The 24,037-nt window shown below is 42.0% G+C and overlaps 1 protein-coding gene across 1 annotated transcript in view; it reads right to left on the bottom strand.

Moving 5' to 3' along the window:
- The window catches only part of tmtc1 (transmembrane and tetratricopeptide repeat containing 1), a 146,529-nt gene that overhangs the window by 58,586 nt on the left and 63,906 nt on the right, over nucleotides 1–24,037 (bottom strand). The window contains exons 5-6 of the mRNA XM_022749816.1: nucleotides 4,823–4,904; nucleotides 4,340–4,443 (exon numbers count right to left, since the gene is read on the bottom strand). Of these exons, the coding sequence (XP_022605537.1) occupies nucleotides 4,340–4,443; nucleotides 4,823–4,904 (186 nt within the window). The remainder of the gene's footprint in view (nucleotides 1–4,339; nucleotides 4,444–4,822; nucleotides 4,905–24,037) is intronic.

The raw sequence follows: 24,037 nt of genomic DNA, 5'->3' as shown, positions 1-24,037 counted from the left end.
CACCTGCTGACGGGGCAGGAGGTGGGGAACACGGGCCAAATCCCCTCTGAACACGGCAATGAAAACGTGTTATTAAGACTTAAAGAAACCAACGCTGGTCCTCCCTCTTCCTCCTCCCTTTGTTCTCCTGACTTGTGTTCAGATTGGCTATGAAAGACACACGGCACACAAAGTCTGAAATAAACACAGGCACGCAAAGACCTGCAGAGGACTTTCAGAGGTTGTCATAAGCGCTCTCTCTCTCTCTCTCTCTCTCTCTCTCTCTCTCACACACACACACACACACATCTACAGAGACTCACACACAGGAGAAGAAACAGGAGGGTAGAAGGAAAATAGTGGTGAGGGATCAGGGAGCAGGAAGAGAAAATGAGTCATTTGTCAGGTGGTGTGTGGGCGTTCTGCTCTCCTGGGACTGGACTGATGGGAAAGGGATCTGGGTGTCAGGTGTGACCGGAGCCCTCACAGCTGTTCTATACCTTCTCACACACACACACACACACTTCTACACAACAAGGAGCCGCACATTGCAAACACGTCAAATAACTGAACAGGTTGAAGAAAGACAGTCACGCGAATCATTCACAGTGTTTTTTCCACTGAAAAAACTGGTTCAGTCTTACTAATAAAATGTTAGACTTTATATTTGAGCACATCCCTGTGCAATATAACTGCAATGTTAAATGATTCAAAATTACACCATCTTACAACAATCATATTGTTGTCAAGTGTTGCCTCAGGCCAAAATTCAATGTCTACAGTCCAGCCCAAATATTTTATTTTATATTTTTGTCCTGATATTATGAAAGTGTAAGGTAACAGGTTAGATAGACCACATTGAAAATACAGGCCCTGAAGTCCAACCTTAATACAACTAAAGTTTAACTGTGATTACTGCAAAAAAAAAAGAAAAAAAAAGAAAAAAAAGGATCACACCTGTGATTTCCAGTTTAGGCTAACTGCACGAACAAGGTTTTAAAAGAAGCCGTGAACACTGCAGCTTCCTCAGTTCTGTCTAATAAGAATAAGAAACCAGAGTGTGAGACTTCACAAAGGTGGAGAGGGAACAAGAGCATCAGTAGGGCTACTGAACAGAAGCTGGAGCACAGCTGCAGCAGTGGTGAGGAGGTACAAGAAGAGCCATACTACTACTAACAGAAGGAGCAGTGGTGACGCCACACACAGTTGACTATTTACACAACCTTGGGTAGAAAAACAGACGGGTAAGAGCTTCTGACTTGGCACAAGCGAGATTAAACTTCGCCAGAGAACATGAAAAGACATCTGCTGTATGTTGGCAGCACTTTCTTTGGTCAGATGAAACCATAATAAGTTTGTTCGAATCAGATGTGGTCCAGCATGTTTGGTGTGGACCTGACCAGGCCGACCACAGTGACGGTATAGTGCTGACACCGAGACATGGAGGCAGGAGGGTGCGGATATGGGGCTGCATGAGTGGAAAAGGTGGAGGAGAGGTGACATTCATATAAATATGTTACTGCAAAATGTCTGAGTCCAACAGGGAACCTTTGGAGCACTTTAAAGCAAAATGCAGTGCGACAAATCCACCAGCAAAGATCAGCTGTGATGAAGCTGAACATCTCTCCACAGCTCTGTGTCAGATTGGTATCATCCATCACCAGGAGGATCGAATTTGTCATCAAAAATAAAGCTGAACATACAAAATATTTTTTTAAAAATCAAAGAATGGAATCTCATGCAGTTTAATATGGATCTTTCATTATGGTTTAATCAAACATTTCTGTTTTTTAAATTCACTGGCTTCAATCGTCGCTGGCGATGGCTGATAACACTGGGAGTGTATTGGAGTGGAACACAATTTCTCGATTACTTAACATTTTAGTGATATTGACCGGGGGTGTACTCGGTTTTGTTGTGTACTATAGACACAAACACATTGATCACTCAGGTGGTCGTGATCTGCATGATAAAGAGTCGACCGAACTCTCAGGCTGGACCAATCGGAGCAGAGCTGGATAACACTGTCTAATTATCCTGTACAGGGGATAAAGAGTTATAAACTGGACATGAGACTTCTATTTCCTGCTGTTGGGTTGAGATGATGAACCAAACCAGGAGGCTTTGTTGCACGTTATCCACTTCTTCCTCCGGACTGTTGCTCGACTATGTGCCTTCAATTAAATGCAAAAACATCTTCAAGGAAATAATATCTAAATGATGTTGTGTTGCAATTTGTCGATTTCATAAATGTGTTTCATCTCGTCACCTCCAGCATGGTAAACAAATTCAGAGACAAATACTATTTGTCACACACATGCCATCACACACGTGGCTCTATAGACAGTGTGTGTGTGGTGTGTGTGTGTGTGGTGTGTGTGTTTGATGCATCTGATGGCTGCAGTTCAAACTGCAGTGGATGATGAGGATGAAATGTGACACAGCAACCACATCAAGTACAGTTACTGTAATCCATCATGCCGAACCTGTCTTCACACACACACACACACACACACACACACACACACACACACACACACACACACACACACACTCACACTAACGACAGAAAAGACACACAGAAACTGACATAAAGGAAGAGAGTGAGACTTGAGGGGTTCTATAAATTGATTTATCTCTTTCTCTTTCTCTTCACACACACACACACACACACACACACACACGCGCGTATAAACAGAGCAGAGTAATGGCAGTCAGGATGCTGCTGTGATGAGTTATAAATGGAGTGGCAGAGAGACACTAACATGATGAATTATCACCTCTACCTCCCATATGAAAGTGGAATGCATAAATACACTGTAACACACACACACACACACACACACACACACACACACACACACACACACACACACACACACACTGAGGTCAGGGCTCCCTCTCACAGTGACTCAGTGCAACAATATTCAAGGTTTAACTTTCCCAGGACGGAGCAGGATGGATGGAGCCAGGACAGACAAAAAGACAGACATTGAGACAGACAGACAGACAGACAGTGAGACAGACAGAGAAAGAGACAGTGAGACAGACAGACAGTGAGACAGACAGAAAAAGAGACAGTGAGACAGAGACAGACAGACGGAGAAAGAGACATTGAGACAGACAGTGAGACAGACAGTAAGACAGACAGACAGACAGACAGACAGTGAGACAGAGACAGACAGACGGAGAAAGAGACATTGAGACAGACAGACATTGAGACAGACAGTGAGACAGACAGACAGACAGACAGTGAGACAGAGACAGACAGTGAGAGACAGACAGACAGACAGTGAGACAGACAGACAGACAGACAGACAGACAGACACACACACAGACAGGTGGTTAAGAACAGTGGAGGCTCAGCTCAACATCAGGGAGCAGAAATAATGAGATGAGAAAATGAAGGTGAGAAGGAAGGACAGACAGGATATGTGAATCCGCTGTAAATTTCCCAGGTGGCCGAGGGAGAGGAGAGCTATTTTTCACTTGTGCCATGCTAATGACAGATTATATACTGACTCACTGACAACGACAAACACCGACACCGCTGGGAGGACCGCCAGACCACGCTACTGTTGCTGGCACCCACAATCCCTCATACTAACTCATTTCTAACCCCCACTGACTCATTACTAGCTCCAGTGCAGCTCAGCATTAACTCCTTCCTCTGCCAACACGGTGAACGCTCATCTTATGGTTGGTTTGCAGAGTCAGAGGCACAACATTACCTCTCAGGTACAAGTTTGTAATATTGGAACAACAAAAACTAAAATAAACCATGATAGAAAAACCTGTAATCACATTTTCTTAATGTCATATAACAAGAAATTAAACCTGTTTCTTCCTGTAGGAAAAGTTGAATCTGTATAATTTGCAATGTTACTGCAACAGGTACAAAATACCAGCCTTTGAAAAAATCCACTAATCAAATCATTGTTTCAGCTTTTGTGTTAATTGCTGATTATAGTAATAATGATGGCTATTTTTATTAGTTTCCATCAACCTTGTTTGTAATTTGTAAAGTGAAAATTCCACCACAAATGAACAATTATGATTCCTATTACTTTGGTAATATTCACAGAAACGATATCAACACAGAAATATGAATCTGTGCGATTAGATTTCATAATAATTTATATAATTTTGCATTCTGCTTCCATCTTAACGCCAAGTCCTGAAGGCAGAATAATCACTGTAGGTATGCGCTGATAGGAAAATGCCATAAAATGTTTCCATTTTATAGTGTTTATTGCGACAGAAGTTATTTTCCTTTTTACAGAGAAAGTCCAATAATTCTGTGCCTCTAGTGTGTGTGTGTGTGTGTGTGTGTGTGTGTGTGTGTGTATGAGACACCGACCTGGTAAGCAGGTGAGGCGAGAAGGAGGCGGGGTTGTCCTGTTCAGAAAAGAGAGGCATGGATCCTCCCATCAGCCACAGCCTGACCGACATGATGATCACCACCTGGAGGAGGGAGGAATGAGGAGGCGGGGGGGTGGGGGGGCATTTCAGCATAAAGTCTTGTATGTAATTAGGTGAACAGGACAACACATGAATGTACCAATGAGTAAAAGTCTTTTATCTTACCTTTATTATTCATTATTTAAGTGACAATATAGTGACAGATAAAGATCTACAATTGTAATTTATATCATACTTAAATTAAATAAAACCAACTGCTCCCTGGATGGAAGGAAAACCATGTTTATCAATCTAAAAAATCTGTTTCACTTATTCAGTAATGTCACAGTCGGTAGACAAACAATTGACCAAAATGTGCAGATATTTTTCATGATATTGATATTTTTCAGTGTAGAAAAAAAAACCAAACAAAAGTACTCACATAGCAGAAGATGATGCAAGCTCGTTTGATGAAAGGGCTGCAGATGTAGAGGATGTCCCTGAGTCTGGAGCCGGACAGGTGACTGAGGGACACACAGACAAGACAGGAGGTCAGTCAGACTGCTCTTTATCTGAGGATGATTTCAGGTTCTGATGCACACTGTGTACGATAGGCAGCTGACTGCTTATGACTCACCGCAACCGGCCGCAATGAGAGCAAGCTGAATGATGGGGCAGCAGCGTCCTGATCAGTGGACGGACAGTATGGAGCACACAGTCTGTGCTAAGTGAACATCAGCTCACACAACCTCAACCACAACCTTTTTGAAACTAACAGTGTGAAATACTGTCGAGGCAGTGGTTCTTTGAGGGAAAAGTACGCTACAAAGTGAGACTATTGCTACAAAGGCAGCAGTGAATGCCAATTAGCGGTGCTGCTGTAAAAGAGGCATGGTTTTTAGTACTTTGATAAGGGAGTTTCAAAGCTAACTGAGCTCCAAAAAGAGGCCAAACTGGAGCATAAGTCAAAGCAAAAAAGCTAAAGTACTAAATTTGTCGAGGTGAACAGGGTGGGAAAAACCAGAGAAAAAACATGCAGACAGAAAAAGCTGCAAAAAGGGACATGGGTCAGAAGCTGAAGCTAACGAGCAGGGAGAGGACAGAAGGACACAGTACACTGTGGGTGGAGAAATGCAGACGATATGATGATCCTCTGCTGCAGTGTCTGAAATAGATTTTTTTTTATGTGCCTGCGCTGGCGACAGCCCGAGGCATTATGTTTTCAGATTGTCTGTCTGTCAGCTGTCCATCATCTGTCTCCTGGATCTGACTCCAGGATGAACTGATTGGATTTTGGTGGTAAAAGGTCAGAGGTAATGGTGACCTCACGTCCTTGTGAACATGATGTATCAGAAACGCAGAGAGGGAATTTCATTACATCCGGCACAAATGGTTGTGAGGTTGTGACCATATTTCTTGGAACTTGATTCGGTTAGCGGAGGAATACAACCGTGAGAAGGTAATTCTAGTTCTATAAGTATCTTGTTTCTTTAAGTGTTGTTTATGAGTGTTTACTAAGAAAACTGCATCTTCAACTGTATCTGAATTCTTGACCGTAACAGAGGCTTATTAATATCAAAACTATTGAGCACTTTAAGCTGTAATCAGTGTGAAAGTCCTGATTTAAGAGTGAACAGACGATATTTTGATTCAGTTCTAAAGCTTCTGTTTCCTGGGACACCCTGGCCTAAAGGGTCTAAGGGACCATACACAGCATTCCCTGTTCACCTCCAGCTGGGGACCTTTGCATTTCATTCCTCATCTCTCCTTCCTGTCATCTATCTACTATAAAAAAAAATCCATAAGGTGCCCCAAAAATTTAGATGAACATGTGACCTTTATGGTCCGATTATTGCATTCTTTCTCCGTAGAGAAGCATGAAACCTAATGGAGCACACGTGTCCTGGCATCCTAATAGGATGACTTTGTCCAATGTCACATTTAACAATTCCAGGTTAAAGGAGGAGCTGTAACTAATCATTGATTTTGCCGATTAATCCCCTCATTATTTTCTCAATTTCTCAACAAGTCACAGTCTATAAAAAGACAATAAATAGTGAAAGATGCTTTTTTGACCACTCAATAGCTGTAACATTAATAAACTTCAAGTCTCTTCTTTCTTTCAGTTTTTGTAACCTGGTCTTCAAGGTCATCGTCCATTCGGCGATATTTTTATCGATTCTACCTCCATCCTTCCATCCAGCTAAGGTCATTTATGAACTCTATCCCCAGACCACACAGTCCAATCCATTAGCCCGAGGTAAGAAACTAAACAAGCAGCTCTGATTGCAGAAAAAGGCAGCAAGAGAATAAGATGAGAGAGAGGGGATCAGGCAGATAGGTAGCGAGAGGAAAGCATGGAGAATCCATTCAGCATCCCATCACTTTGAGATGTTCCCCTTGTGAAGAGCTTTCAAAGCATTGCGAAGCAGCAAGAGAAGAGATCTCACAGGAATTCTACTTACATTCTGTCTGTCTCACACTCTGTCTCGTCCGTTTCATCTCTGCCTCGCTCCCCCTTTGCTCTCTACTCCCTTTTTCTCCTTTTCTATATTTGTCTTTGACAAAGTCTTTGCTATGTCTGTTCTGCTGAGGTTTGCGGCGCCAAGAGACAGAATGACAAAGAGGAGTCAGAGTCTGCAGACGCTGCATTCAGCTGAGGTACCGTGAAAGAGTTGGTCCCAAAAAAGCCACGCCGCTTTCCCCCGCTGATTACCATTCAACTTGTTTCAGTAGAAGAAGCATGGCGCACTTAATATCTTTAATGGACTTAAAACTCACATAAACATTCTCTAAATACAAATCTCTGAATGTAAAAATAGTTAGGGATGTATACTTACATATACTCCCGGTAAAAGCAATGATCGCTTCATGATGTTGGGCCCATTTAGCTCATAAAACTCCCTCTTGTGTTGTTATTTTCATTGTGACTCTTTTCGTAGCAACAGCTACATTTCATCAAATCTGTATTTGAAGTTGCAGCTACCTTTTGTAGTGCCAACAACAAACACGTGGGGAACCAGACCCTGAGAGCAGCATGAAGCTGGATTACTGAGGTAGAGTCACATCAACTGACTCATCATAAAGGCCTGTCGCATACAACAAAGCTTCAAACTCCCTGTTTGCTGCTGGAGCTGAGAGATGTTGTACATGAAATGCCTGAGGAGCAAAACAATCCTCCCTACAAGCGAGCACGTCACATCACACAGTGGAAAGACTGCCTGAAGTTAAAGGCGGAGTAAGCAATTGTAATCTAATATGCTTTTTGTCCAATTCAGTCAATATCCTCAAGGTCCACTAGCTGTCCGTTCTGTGTGTGATCTGGTGTTTCTACACAACCTTGGTTCTGTGAATGGAAAATACACAAAGTGGCTAGGACCAAGACACACACAGCTATTCCAATTTAAGGATCTACCTTTCCGTCACTGCCAAGCTGTGTGCTGACTGCAGGCGAGAGACCGGAAGCGACGTTGAGGCGAGTGCACGGAAGGAACGTCTACTGGCGGTGGTGTGTTGTGAAGAACGAGAGACGGCCGAAGAACAGCCAAAGAGGAGATGACCAGACGAATAAAATTTGAAAAAGAAGTGCTATGATCAGGCAAGGGCGAAGAGCCAAGTTATCATTGGTGAGACTTTCCAGCGGTGGAGACAGTGAATTGGACTTATCCACTGGGACTGGCTCGCACCCCTAATGACAGGCACACAGAGAGGGTCAGTAAAAACTTTACAAATGGAAGTTGTGATGGTCCACTGACCCTCTGCTGTAGCCACAGTTTACTGTCTCGGTGTTTGCTATGAATCATGGGTTTTTTTTGTACAATGTTACAACCAAAGGTTTAATAGCCCCGAAGACCTAAAAACACAAGTTTGCCAGCACAGTTGGATTTATTTGGTTGGACACATAATTTGAAATGTTATGTCAGGTAATGTCACCTTCTTTGCTAGCTTAGCTACAAACCTACAATCCTCTTTTCTGTCACTGTTAGCAATGTATGTACATGAATTTGGAGTGTGGCGCTTCTGTTTGGCTGTTGAGTTCAAACAGTCTTTCTTCAGCATGGCTCACTCCACCTTTAAATGTGTGAGTATCATTCAGTTTCTATCATTTCTTTAAATATGTTATTGCTGGAGGAGGGAATAATAAAACTTTTTGCAAAATGAATGTAGCTTTAGCAGTGATTCAATGCCTATGTTTTGCAGAATGCGCACAAGGGTCCCCTTCATCAAATATATATATAAAGTCTATACTGTATGTATATAGGTGTAAAATAAGTTTCTTCTGTTTTATGACATTACAAACTAGCGAGTAGGGGAGCAAAGATTACCTACCAATAATGGCTGGCTCTGTCTGTCTGGCAAGATCACTGCTAATATTGTAGACAGAGAAGAAGCTACATTTCTCTACAACACAGCCAGCAAAATTATGCCTTAAACCCTAGTCCGAAAACAACTTTTCCTTTATTCTTTTCAGCAGGCAGCTGTTTTATTAACCTCTTCAGTTTTTCCTTCCACAAAGACATGTACTTCAGATGAATTGGAAACTCTGAACTGACTGCAGGTGAATGTGGTTAATTGCCTATAATGTGCAATAGACTTGTGACCATGTCTCTTGCTCACAGAGTGCTGGGACAAACTCCAGCTCCTTACAACCCTGGGGGCAGTAGTGGATGTGACAAAGAATGGATCAAAATGAAAGTGTATGGAGGTTAAATTACACTAACTTAATGACTGAGGGAAAATGTGGAAAATGAAGCAGCACCAATAGTTTAAAGGTCCGATTCACTGAAACTACAGAAACATGTCTTCACTTACCTCCAGGCTACCTCTGTCATTAAAATGGTTTGATTTTCTGTGTCCAGGTTTTGAGATTGTCTGAATTCTGCCTCCACCCCAACACATTAAAGGTGAATGGAATTCTGTTTGTGAAGCTCTCATCCCCCAGAAAATGAAATTTGAAAAAATTCTGTTTTACTCTGGATAATCCACAGAACACGCTGTTAACTGTTTTCATGGGGACAATTTCTTTGATGGAAAGAAGTCTTCTGTTTTCATGTGTTTGAAACGTAACGCAAATGTTGACTCTTTTTTCACGGGGAGAAATTTAACTAAAGAATGTACAATAATAAAACAGAAATGAACAAATCTTGACGCACCCCAGGGTGCCAGTGCCACAGCACCCACTTTGGGAATCATTGTGCTGTAGCGAGGGTTTTCAAACTGTGAGGCATGACAGAGAGCTGCAGGGAAAGAGAGAGAGATGTGAGGCAAAGATACTGTGAGGGGTGAAAGGGTCTAAAAACAACAGGAAATTAACTATCATAGATTGATCCAGTGATTTGGCCTTTTTATTGACACGGGCAGCAGCTGGAGCTGCAGCACTGCCTGTAACGCACAGCTCATGGAGGATTTCAAAATAAATTCAACACCATTAGCAGTCTTTCTCATAGTCACAACTTCAGTCTGTCTGAACAGTCAGTCTGAACACACAGACATGACACACATATTTTTAGATTGAGTGAGACTTCCACTTCCTAGCGATATTATAAATAAACATTCATAAATCTGTTTCTAAATCACAGAAAAAAAGATGCTCCTTATACCTGACAGTCATCGTGTTATTAAGTTTTCTTCAGTAATCCAGTGATAGTTGTGGCTACACTGCAAACAGGAGCTGATCACAGCTGATTCAGCAAGACAATTTAACACAATGTAAACAAATGCTGGCGAGAAAATACAGGGCTCCACAGCGAATCTCGCTGAATCCATAGCAATAACCCCCAAAGCATTATGGGTACAGCAATTCCATTAGAGCATGACTTTCTATCAAACATAAGTAATAGAAAGAAAATAATAAGAGTGAGAAAAACTATTCATATTCACCTCTTTCATGTTGCACCATAAATATTGTTTTGTACGTGGAGATGGAGGTACAATTTTCCCGGTTTTGAAAGACCCCTGCACTCTGGTGTAAATGTGTCATTCATATTGTAAGTGGCGTTTCACAGCTGTAATCATTCAAATTACAGCACTTGTAACTGAAAGACCGTTTTAAATGAATCTTACAAGGCCCCAGTAACAGGTGTGATGCTTTAATAACGTGTTCCTCAGCCGAAACTGATGAAAAGCCATGTGCCGCCTGGCAGTAGCTGTAATGTGAATGCATCTTTCTAGGTTGGATGAATAAAAATGTACCTCCCTGAGGCTGGGAGAGGCTGCGGTAAAGACACTGCTCTCCGGGGCTGGAAATGCAAAGCAACACTCTACGTCCTTGGGAAAAATCACTCAGATGGAGCAACACTGCGAAGATTGGTTTCACGCTGGAAAGTGAAGAATAAGACGCCCCCGCACCCCAAACTCCCACACACACACACACACACACACACACGCACACAGAGGGGTGTGGGGGAGAGAGGAACAGACAGATGTTGTTGGTGTCTTCAGAACCGGGCCCCCAACTTTTCCCATAGGATCATGGGAAAGACGGATTCTGTGGACCTGCATAACAGGATGCTAATTTACCATGACAACTGTGACTGTGGCAACAGTGGAGGATGAATGGAGGGAAAGGGGTGTGTGTATGGGGGGAGGTTTTGTGGGAGGTAGGAAGTATGAGAGAAAACTGAAGAAAGGTTGGAGTGTTAGCTTCCTCACACACATGAAAGGTAGACAAGGAAACACACACACACACACACACATGCACACACAGATAAAATCCACTGTCCCGCTCCGGGTGTGATAGTATTTGTGGATTAAGTCCAGTCATTCTGGAGCTCGGTCTCTCTCTGCTTTCTAAACTGCAGCTCATTTGAAGTCCTCCACGCTCCGCTCAGCTGAAATCCTTTACATTCCTCCCTCTCGGTGGCATCTCCTCTCTTTCTCCTCACTGTGTGCCACAGTTACTTACACTCACCCAGCCACCGTGGCTGAAACATGACAGGGCCGCCGCACTACACTGCAAGCTAAGACTGAGTCACTGATTTAGTGGAGTGGACGTTGTGTTGTGGCCGTCCCGAAACACACAGCAGAGCAGCTCGCTCTCAGCGTTTTCACATCGTGATAATGATGAGGTGAACGATGTAATCCTCCCCAAATTACTATATAAAGGGAATTAATTAACATCTGATAAAACTCAGTCATGGGTTTTAATGGACATTTAATAGATTATATAATGCTCTTGAATTACTGGAATCTTCTTATCTATAGGTAAATGGCCCAATTCCCCACAAAGCTGTTCTCATTTACATGTTTTCCTGTTTCTGTTGTTGACCAAGTTTGAAATAGTAAGTAGTCCAACTCTGTGTCGCATGAGCAGTAGCCTGCTCCTCTGCTCTTTTTTTTAAATCATACGTAGCACTTATCTTTATAATAACCTCATCAATTTATAATGTAGAGCTTTTTATGTGTTCCTGAATAAGCAGGGTGTCGTTTCTTCTGCAACAATGAATTTAAAAGGACCATCGCCTTGAGTGATGATCTGCCTGCAGGAGCTTCTCTCCTGCCTGTGTGTGTGTGTCCGCTCATCAGTCTTGCTCTCTGTTTAGACACAGATTTATTTACTTATTAATAAAAGGTGCTGGAAATTTTTTTATGAATTGTTCTGGTCCACTTTAACCCCTGCTGGTGAGTTTCTTCTATGGAAAGTAGCTAGGTTTATCCAAAAAGCTGCTAGGTGCTTTTTGACAAAAAGTCTCTAACTCTAGCAACAAATGTGCTAAGTTGGCGACACTGCAGCCTGTAAACGCCCCCTTATAGAAAATGTTTCATTTTGAAAGAGCAACAGCCAACTGGGAAACTCCAACACGCGGCCAGCGGATGGTGTAACTTGATCAGTCAGTCACGGACATTTGCATTCATACAGCTGGCGCTGCTGTTGCGGTCCAGTCAATGATGTTCAAGTTCCATGAATTTGTACCATTTAAGGACTGGACTTCTCAGAACATGTGGCAGAGTTTCATGCAGGAGAAACTTTAATAAAACCTGTTAACTCCTGCTCAAATAGAGGCAGCTAAAAGGCAGGAGAAGCAGCTCAGAGTGTTAGTGGGTAAAACGAAGTGAAAGGAGTCATGATGCTAACATGCTCACAGTGGAAATGTACTTAAACATGCTTATATGTCAACACGTTTATAAGGTAATGTTTACCAAGTCCACCATCTTTGTTTAGATGTTAGCATGCTAACATTGGCTAATTAGCACTAAACACTAACTACAGCTGAGGAGCTGACGGGAATGTGTTTAGTGTCTTAAAAGTATTTGGTGCTCGATGAAAAGTCACCACATGACACAATTCATCCAACAGTTGTTGAGACAGTTCAGTCTGAAATGGTGGACTCACAAAAACATCACCAAAAGATTGTTAGGCCTGTTACACTGGGGTGAAACAGTTGGTATATTGTAAAAAGAGAAGATAATGAAGGAGCTGATAAAAACACAACACATGGGGCTCCATATGGATCAGAAGAGATGAATTAATCCATTAAAAACACAAGCGTTAGAGAGGAAGTCATGAAATCTCATGATGTATTGGTTATTGCTGTTGTGCTGTCACATCCTCTTGATTATATTTACATAAAGGCAGCTGATGGTAACACAACGACACATTTAATTTTGACAAAATTTCAGAAAGTAGCTTCAAAAATTGTGCCACATTTTAATGGAAACAAAACGACACACACAGACAAATAGACAAACACAGTACCCACAGTAGTGACCCACAAACTACCAACCAACAACATTAGATTCAAGCGCATACATAAACATGTTCACGCAAGAATGTATAGAAATGTAAATTGTATTTACAATGTGTTTGACTCTCCTGCTGCTACATGTCTGTGCTCGATGTCTTCTTACTATCTCTCATGTGACACCATAGACGTGTCATATGATGTGTGTTGTAGTGTGAAGGGCTGCAAAACCTGCACGCTACGTATGTGTGTGTGTGTGTGTGTGTGTGTGTGTGTGTGTGTGTGTGTGTGTGTGTGTGTGTGTGTGTGTGTGTGTGTGTGTATCTCAGGCTCAAGGTGCCTTTTTTGTCATTTAACTCAGTATGAGTCTCATGTCTGTTCACCTTATTGAATGCCTGCCACGTAATCCTCCATCTGAGCTGGGGCACCTCAGCGTTGAGACTGCTGTCACTCTGCTAACAGAGCTGTCACACAGGTAACAACATTCACAACACAACGAGTTTCATTAAAATAAACCAATGAATAAAAAATGTCAAGGACGGAGTGGTGGGCATGGTTGCTGGTAAAGAGCTGAGATTTTAATTAAAGGTTCTTTTGAGACTGTCGACCGTCTTAAGAGGGTTTAAAGCTGTTTAATTCATGAAAAGCAAAGGCAGAGGAGCTGTGATGTTGTTGTCCCACCGCAAAACCGAAGAGGAACCAGAACCAGAACATCTGGAGGGATAGCTGAGCATACAAAGTATCTGACCTTGACACAATAGACCAGCGGATGGCAAATAGCAGCTGCGAGACAAATCCAGTCCTGATGCACAAATATTTGCCCCTCTGACATAAACTGAATTTTTCATTTTACTGTTTACACAAAAAAACTTTCACATACCTTCTCACAAATCCACAGTAGATAAAAACTGAAATACATACAGAACAAGGCTCATGTGAATCCCAATAAACATGACCTTTTTACATCTAACACTGCCTGCTCTCTAGTCTTGCAGTGAAATACAGGAAATACATCCACATATGAATCATTTTTTACCAAAGAAATATGAAGATACACTGCTGTAACTCAGAACAGTTTCGATTTGTCTTGTACCAAATTACAAATGTCTAATGAGAAATCACAGAAAATGAAAAAAGGTACCCTGTTAGGTTTTCTTCTAAAGAAATGAAAGTTATGTTCACATTCAGTGTTACACACCAACACTCATTGTGTGTGTGTCCTTCAGGGTCAAACAAACAAGTTGAGTGCATTTCTCTCAACAAACACAGTTTTCAATGCGACTCATGTAGCTCTGCCAACACAAACACACAAACACACACACACACACACACACACACACACACACACACACACACACACACACACACACACACACACACACACACACACACACCCCTCCAGCTCTTCATACATCCATGAAACACAGACAGAGAGCAGAGGAGAGACAGCGGTCACAAATATATACATCAAATTTGGGGCAATCTGGACGGATTTGTTGATCTGTTCTGAACCAAAGTGGACAGAAACACCAATGCATAAAACAATACAACAGAAGGGTAACCATTTATAATGTTTTCCTCTTCCAGTTTTAAAAGAAAGAGTGAACTGCGGATTCTTGGCACACTCTCATAACAGAAATAGAAAGGAAGAAGGATCAAAGTCCAAACCAAAGGTCTGAAATTCAGTTTAAATACTGCAGCTTCTCCTGATTAAAAATGTTCTGCTGCTGCTGCTATGGCTTGAAATGCACTTTTTAATCTTTTTATAATCATCTCCTACCCCCAATTCCCCCATATTTTGCGTCATGATCAGGGTTTGTGTGCACTGGTGCGTGCAGACACCCTCCCCCAAAATCACACTCATCTGCCTCCCAGATTAGGTCAAATGTGTACCACATAAAACCCAGGAGAGGATTACTATCGGGCATCGTTCCGGGCGCACAACCTCAGAGCTTTCCCTGAGAAAAGGCCCCAGCACGGCTCAATATTATACCAGGGGAGGCTTAACTCTGCGTGTGTGTATGTGTGTGTTCCTCCCTGGAAGATACAGCCTGAAGTGTCCAAAGAACCTGCTCATTAATCTTAGAGACACACACACACACACAAGCGTACACACACAAGCGTACACACACACACACACACACACACACACACACACACACACACACACACACACACCCTCTCGTGATCAGGAGTTAGAAGGAGTACTGTCTTCATATTAAAGCCATCTATCTTCACTAACCTCTGTTTTCATTAGGGTCTTAATGGAGAAACATGTTGCTTTTCTGGTTCTAATCTGAATCCAGAGCAGTGAGAGGCAGGTCAAGCAACGGGGGGGGGGGCCCTTATACTGACAGGGAGGCTGATCAGTGTCACACACATTCCTGTACTTCTATACTACTAATCATTGTAAAATAATAACATCACCCTTCTCTATATGATAATGTAATAATAACTATATCATCTTTTAGTATTTCAAGGATAATAACAGTTGTAATAAGAAATAATTACCAAAATGTATAATAAAAAGCAATAATTATGATAAAGTGCTTAATTTTAGTAAATTAAATAAAAAGTGTAGCTTGACTTTCCATTTTCTTCTACTCCAACAGTTGCAATGATTTTTATAATAAACAATCTCAAGTCATCTTAACGACTGAGCAGCTTTAACAGCTTTTTCCCTCGTCTCTCCCACTTTCCAAACTCCCACTGACTGACTTCAGTCGCAATGATTGGCTGAGTAGCGTCACGTGACCAGTGCTGTGAAGCCTAGAAAAGCTGCGTCGGCTAAAATAGAAGCACTCTTTCTAAATTGTATAATTCTCTATCATTTATACGTTACATATCCAGGTCTGGAGAGGGCAGTGTCTGGGTCCAGATTTGGACTGCAGTCCATCTACTAGTGACCTCTGCCCCTATAGCCCCTTACCCTAACATCAACCATCAGAACTAAATGCCCAAACCCCCAAACCCTAACCCTAAACTTTAACATGATTCAAACATGAAAACCAAGTCTTAACCCTAAAACAGCCATTTGAATTTGTGAGTCAAAATTGTGTTGAAATGTCCTCACTCTGTAAAGTCTATAACTCAAGCTGGTCCTCACAACAACAGAAGTACAAGTACACACACACGCACACACACATGCACGCATGCATGCACGTGCACGCACACAAACACACACACACACACACACACACACACACACAGACAGTGTATAAAAATAACATGCACATCCATAACTGTCCATTCGCAGCATCTGTCCACAACTCAGCTGAATGAGCTAAGTTAGCTTTGTTTTACTGTCTGTCTGTCTGTTAACCACCTGAAACAAATGACAACAGAACGGGCGGATGTTGGATTTCAAAGGCTCAGCATGTTGCTGCTGGACCAGCAGCAGATCTGAAGTCACCTGGGTTGAACCCTGCTCAGCTTCCTTAAAGGAAGTTTAAAGTTTAAAGTCACTCGGGTGATTCCTAGTGTTAGTATAAAGAAAGAGACTTCCACACATTGCACCCATTTTTAGAGGAATAGACTAATTTTTCTACAAACAAAGGGCGTGTTGCAGCAGCGTCTCATTCAGCTCAGATGTAATATTTTACGTTTGTATTGCACTCATTAATCAGAACAGAAACATTCTCATTTCTAGAGGCTGACGGTGCTGTTAGTTACAGTCAGGTGGGAACGTGTAGGGGTCAACAACAGAAGCACCACACGGGAGAGCGGACGGCTTCCATTCAGGCAACAAGCTGGTTAATTTGATATTCACCAGCTGGACATGTTTTATTTACCCAGTGCAGTGCGTACTTGAACTTATTGATCAGCTGGTTTCAGCTGACGGCCATCATTACAGCAGCTCTGTTTACATCTGTGACTCTGATCACAGAGAAATAAACCTACCAACCACCACACAGACTAAATACAGGAGGAAGCTGTTTGAATGTGACCACAGCAGCTGAAAATATAAAGTATATCAAAATGATTTTGTTGCCATATTTATATCATAGTTCTGTGTGAATATAGTCAAAAATATCACAAAAATAACTTGTAATATTTTCAACAACACTATCATCCACTTCAAGTTATTTAAGATTCTTAGCACGATGACTTTTGATGAAGTTGCCATGGTGCTACTCTGAAAATAAAACGGACAAGGAAGCGTCATGGCAACGGCTTCATCTCCCCATCCCTCCTCAACTGCACTTAAAAGCAGCTGTTAAGCTCCTGTTATCGCTCACACCACCATCTCCTGTCACTCCAGACCTGCAGTTCCACACCTGGCCACCAGCTATCCCCACAGACATCACCTGACCCACTCGCCATCAGTCCCAGTGTGCAGCCTGTTGGCACTCACTCTCTGGAGCCTTTGTTGTGCCGGCCTGTGCCTGCTGACGTGACCTCCTGGCTCCCTGCTGACTGCTGCCTGCTCTGATTGGCTCTTTAGATCAGTCAGGGTTAGGTTTAGGTTCGACAACACATCACGCTGAGTCTGTTTGTGGGTTCCGCAGTGGTTACAGGTGGTGCTGAAGAATGACACAATGCAAAGTGAAGGAACTGTCCGTGACATTCCACAAATGGGGGAGATCGTATTGTGCATTATTGCAAACGTTGGCGCTGCAGTGATTTGTTGGTGTTGGTGATTCTCCATCACCCACCCCCCTGAGCTTTCTATGGAAACAGCAGATCCCTGACTCAAACCTGTTCTCTGAGAGCTTCTGTTAAGACGTGGAGATGATGCTGCTGCAACTGCCCTTCACTCAAAATATATCGCATATACTGCAGAGTTAAAACTGAGCACTGGAGAACATCATATACAAGTGCTTTTCAGAGGCTGTCCTCATCACTTCATGAGTAATGGGACTAATTTGCCAAAAAACTTGGTGGGTTCCTTTAAGATGAATCGCTTCTCTGATAGCGAGTGGGTGAGAGGAGTATTACAGCCTCGGTGAGTGGGCTGCTTTGAGGGTTTTTTTGAACACCAGCCAACTTGTGGTTGGAGGTGTGTCTGTATGTGTTTCTGTACTTATGAGGACCCAGTGTCTTCATTTACAGCCTGGTATGGATACTTTACAACTAGTCATTTTACAACACGTTACATAAGATTGATTTACAACTTTCCAGTCGGCCACTTGTCTTAAGTTTATTTTCGCACATACTAAAAAGCAACTGGCAAAGGCTGAAACTTGCTTGAGGAAGCCGATCTGAAGGTCAACAATGAGGTATGGTTAAGTTTATCTGTATCTGTAACACCTTACATCTAATTGTTGTAGTTTTGGCAATATGAAAGTTTTAACTGACGGGCCAAGAAAGACAAACCAACTGCTTATACAGATTATGGACACCACTGTATTTGGAGGTAGAACTGAAAGAGAAGGAAACGACCTCTCACTGCAGGAAAACTGCGAGCACACACACGGAGCGTACTCTTCAGGTGTGTTCAGACAGAAAGCAGTGTTGATTTTTTTCAGCTGGGATTCTCCATGCAAATTTAACTGCAGGAGCATTTGTGCAGTCTAGGTTTATTCACCCCAAACAGCCAATGCGCCGACTGTACAGATGTTAGCTCGAAGTTCACCAGCAGCTGCCTGTGGATTGTGAGGCAGCTCAGCCTCCGACTGATCTCGTAACTCACCAGGAATTCCAGCTCGTTCTGGTATTTTCCTCCATCTGTGCTCCTTCTTCCTGTCGTGTTTTCATTATCTCAACTTCAGCAGACATGTCTTTGCCTCGGTTTACACCACTCTAGGTGAATCTGTGTCTTTTTGTGCTGGCGCTGAACAATATGGATGAAAAATAAATTCAACTTTTTTCAAGACTGGGGACAGTTCATGATTTAAAGTTTTTCTCCTCAAACTGCAGAAAGATGATTTAAATACTATATTTTAATATATTATCAAAATAATATATTCATGTGTATTATATCATGTGCAAAATAGTTATGCAGGAACAGTTGCTGCACCACTTGCAAGGCTGTTATCATTATGCATATTTAACAGGTACAGACTGTCAGTACCAGAGGGTATACCATGGACCATAATCGCTCTTAGTATAGATAGAGCAAAAGGTCTGCACACTGGTTCATCCACTGCTGCTGGTTGTGTTTCTTGACATCAGCCTGATACCTTAAGACAGGTGGCTAATTAGCATTAGCTACACACTGTATAGGGACAGACCGAATAAAGCAGAATCCAAAGACCTTTCCCTATGACTCCTGCAGCTTCACCTCTCAAGAAAATATCTCATCAACAAACACACAGCAAGAGCACAGATCTGGTCTGTCGCTCTCATAAAATGCAACCGTTCACGTTCACCAGAGCCAGAGCCGGCTGGAGTCAGGTGACACATATAAACAGTGGATAGTGCAACTATTCATGTCACAGTTTACAGGACTGTTGTGACTCAATACCGCTAATATAACAAGCTACATCTTTCCACCCCTCTCTTGAAGCACGATGCGTCTAAAATATGGGAGCTTTTCCATCAAATCTTTCACCTTTCTAACCAATTGCCATAAACCAGAACTCCTCAAAGAGTGGTCCATAGACTAGGCGGCCCCATGCTGTCCGTGAGTAAATTTGTTAAAATATTATGTTTTAAATCACTGTCTGCAAGTGATCACGAAGCCTAGCAAGTAGTATGCATGTGTTGTTTTCAATATGTAATATATGTAATATGTAATTTCAAACATTACTATTTAAATTTTTGGAGTGTTGTTGGACTTCACTGTAACCGACTGTTTTGCGACGTCTACTCACCTAACTACACCAGTTTACAGTTTATGTTTTACAATTTCCGTTAAAAGATGATCAATATGACAGGAAATATAAATTAAGCTAACAATCAGCCTGCCCTGGGATTGTGCTAAATTTCACCAGTTATCAGAAGCCTATTAACTATCAAACACAGACAATGAACAAGATCATGGAGCGGTGGATTAAAAGAAAATTTAATGAAAGTGTTTAGTCACCTGGATTGAGACCCATGGTGCGTTTGATGACATCTGGCCAGTGTTGATATGTGTGTGATGTGGGCGCAGGAGTTAATAATAATCAAAACTCTGTCCCAGCTGACACTTTTCCAAAAAAGCTCAGTTTTGGAGAGTGAGGTGGTCTATGAGTTTTATTTGAATGCTGAAGTCCTTTGTCTGAAAATGTTTGAGAAACACTGTTATAAACAGTAAATTCCTTGTATGAACAAGTATCTGTGTAGTTATACAAGGCCAAAGCTGAAGCAGAAAGTCAGTCTGTAAACTGTCATGGATGTTTAAACAGACAGATAGGGGGACAATTTTAACGGCTGCCTCCATTTTTATGTTTGGCAAACCTGGGAGTTCATTTGCACCATCACACCTCAAGCAAATACCTTTGTGATTAAATGTTATGGCACAACTACAACAATAAGGCAGTAAAAAAGGGAGCTACCTTACTTTACTATCTACCCCTGTACAACAAAGTGTCTCCTAAGTACAGGGATCCAGCAGTGTGTGTGTGTGTGAGTGTGTAAGGGGACGGAGAACTGTGGGTCAAATCATGCTGAGTAATGCATGGCCATTACAGCACAGAAAATGTGCAAAAGAGAACAAAGACATTAGTTAGGCAATGCTAGGAAAAGATCAAGAGACGGAGGGATGGATTTAGAGAAGTGTCCTAATGAGTAACGAGAGAGCGTCACGGCAGAAAAAGAGGGAGGAGGAAGTGGAGGTGGAGCTCAGAGACACCGTCTCTGTTCCTCCTCACCTCGTTTCTCTTCACGGCTTTAAAAACAAAACGCCTCTCACATCTCCCTGATGTCCTCATTATTGCCTGTCTGCTCCTGAGCCAGCAGGAAATCTCCTCACATTTCAGGGAAATGTAGAGTTAGGTGTCGAGGAGAGAAGGGTAGGAGTTATGCAGCGTGTCAAGAGAGGTGAGGAGGGAACGAGAGGAATTAGGGAAATAAGGGTGGAAGGAATGCAGGGGGGAAAAGGCCGCTGCATAATGCCTGCTGGAGGGAAGGGAAAGCAAGAAGTTGAGGCAGAAAGACACAAGATAGGAAGTTAAATCATAAATCTGCAAAAGTTCTTTCACTTGAAGAGGGCCTTTGTTTGTCCGGAGTCATGTTTCATTGTTTTCACCTGTTTTTCCAGTCAGCAACGTCTCTCCTGCCATCTCAAGTGTCATTCAACAGCTTGTGAATAAGTTGTGACCGTGGTAATCATATGGTAGTTTCCCTGACCGTAACATGAGACTAATGCCAGGTAAATATGAGGCAACTTAGCTGCCTATTGTCAAACCAGCCCTGTCTGACTGTTGGTACTCCACCATTACAGCCCTCCTGGTGTGATTTCAAGGTGATGATGTACAGTTTTGAGAACTCACATCACAAAAATATATAAATTGTTTTTCATGCCATTGTTGATTGTCAATTTGGTGATGAAGACTATGAGATTCAGTTGAAAGCTCTGGGGAGAAGCTAGTAATTGCACCTTGAGTTACATGTTTGGTAAAAAACACATACAATTCAAAAGGTCAAGAATGAAAAAAAAAACTTTCATACTCATTATCATTACTCATCATTACTGACTCCTTGGTCGCTGTACAGAATTCAATATGTTCAGAGTTTCTCTGGATGTGGTTCGAAAGAATTCTGGGAAATGGGGAGATAACACAACTGGACATAGATCATAGGCAGAAAAAAAAATACAGCTCCTCACAAAATACAGAAGCTCTTGGATTTTAACTTGATGAAAAACTGTGCAAGCAGTTGCTTTGATCACGGGTGTCACTGTTTCCTGTCTAAATTAATCTTTTCAAGTGGAGCTCTGAGGGATAAAAAAAACCCATCAAATGTGGCTCCACAGCCTAATGAGGAACTAGCTGAGACTTCTTCACATCAAGAATCTTAGGACTCCAATGGCTACTAATTAGCATCCAATCCAAATAGCTTCATTATGAGCAATCACCATCATCTCACATTTCACACATTTATATGAGATACATTACACAATTATACCTTGTAGGTGAAGGAGCAGACAAGGCTTCCCGTCGACTGTATTAGCATACTAATAGTATGCAGGCTATTTTGGGCCCTGGTTATTACCAGTGTAACCCAGCCTTCATTAGCTCTTCTACAGGCCTTTGAGACCACAGAGGCCGCAACATGCATGCATCAACATACATATATACAGTGCAAATATATCCACAACACTAACAGACTGGAATGTGAAGAATGCATGACACGGTGAAGGAAGCTGAGCTCTTCTGCCAGAGCAGGAGTTGCTCTCACTGGGATCATTTCACTTTTTCAATATGTTAAATTATGGAAATTAAGCGTACTAGTGCATAAAACCTTTTTGACATTTCTTGGGATATCAAGTTTCCTTGCAGCGGTTGTTTTAATGTCTTTCACATTTACATTCATAAGTCAAAGCAAAAAATCTGTGAAGGTGTTTGTGGATTTTTGTACAATTCTACAGCGTTCTGCCAGACAGAGGTGTATTTGCAACAAATGCTGCTTTTAAACTGTAGTGTACTTTATGTAAATAATTGCTACCAAACCATGTGGCTATGGAGCATCTGCTCAAATTGTAAGGGAAGTCATTTACTCCTAACTGATAATGAAATGGTACATTTAGTTTCTTAATGTGATGCACATTCGGTTGCCTGTTTATTACGTCCACCCAGATAAAACTAATGCAGTCCAATCCAGCAATGCTATAATTAATCCTACCTTCAGAAAGGTTATATTGCTCAGTGTTTTGTTCACATTGTATTAGGGAGGTTGGTGAAATAAAAGGAAGAAATAGAAAGGTGGCAGTAGCAGGCAGGTCAGGCCTATCAGGTGTCGGGTGTGTTGGGTCATCGCCGCTGTCCTCAATTACCTTTTCTGTTGATTCAGTAAAACCTAGAATGTTCCTACTGAGGTTACTGAGGTCTTCATCAGTGATGAGATACACAGCCAGTTTTTAATTTCACAAATATCACTGAAACAGCTGTACGGGAAATGACAGGCTCGTTGAGAAACTCAGATGTGTTTGGAATGGACACCATGCTCCTAAATAGGTTTAAAGCATCTTTTTCCGAGCCTGTCAGTGAGGTTATTAACGCATCCTTTGATCTGAGGCTACATCCTGCTGCCTGGGAATCAACTAAATCCCACCCACTGTATGTTTAAAGCAGGGTGATACAGCCTGCATGTCAAGACCAAAGGTGGCAGGGAAAAATGTGTAGCAGCACAACTAATCAGTCATCTCGAAAACAGTTCTTTTACTCAATGACAATGTGACAATGTTGAAGCTAAATTTGATAAGACTCTACTTAAAACAAGCCTTTGATACAGCCAATCACAACAATCTTGCAACAGAAATCAGTGTGTAAAGATTAAGAACACATTGGCAACCTCCATCCCCTCCAATGTCGGGGTGACCCAGGGCTCTATTCAAGATCCTCCCCTCTTCAGCTTAAACATTAGTGTTCTGCCTGATGATACAGTAATATTAGTACAAGTAAAAGCTCCCAGGCCTCCAAACAGGTGTTCTATGTTAAGTACATGTTGATGAATATCCTCTAAAGATGCCATTTCATTATAAAGAATCTGAGCTGGAGTGGGTATGTACGGGAAATACAGGTGGACTTAGACAGTAACAGTACAGTGTATACAATATCTGACAGACAGAAGGAGATAAATCCTTGAGAGCAGCAGTACGTACACTCTGCCTCCCCTGTTGCTAATTAGCCATGTCTGGGAGGAACACGAAGCAGATGCTCCACTGAGCTGAGAAAACAAATATGGTCCTTCTCAAATATCCCTCTTCCACTCCTTCATCTCCATTTTCATCGCTCTCTGTTTCTCTGAGTGAACGATCACACACTCAGCACACAGCAAAATAAAGAGGCAAAACACATTTATTCACACACACACACACACACACACACACACACACACACACACACACACACACACACACACACACACACAGGAGATGATTAAGATTTAAT

This window comes from Seriola dumerili, unplaced genomic scaffold (genome assembly GCF_002260705.1).
Source record: "Seriola dumerili isolate Sdu_G_001 unplaced genomic scaffold, Sdu_1.0 BDQW01000138.1, whole genome shotgun sequence".
Taxonomy (NCBI): Eukaryota; Metazoa; Chordata; class Actinopteri; order Carangiformes; family Carangidae; genus Seriola; species Seriola dumerili.
The sequence above is the reverse complement of the archived record's forward strand: the minus strand, read 5'-3'. Positions and strand labels throughout refer to the sequence as shown.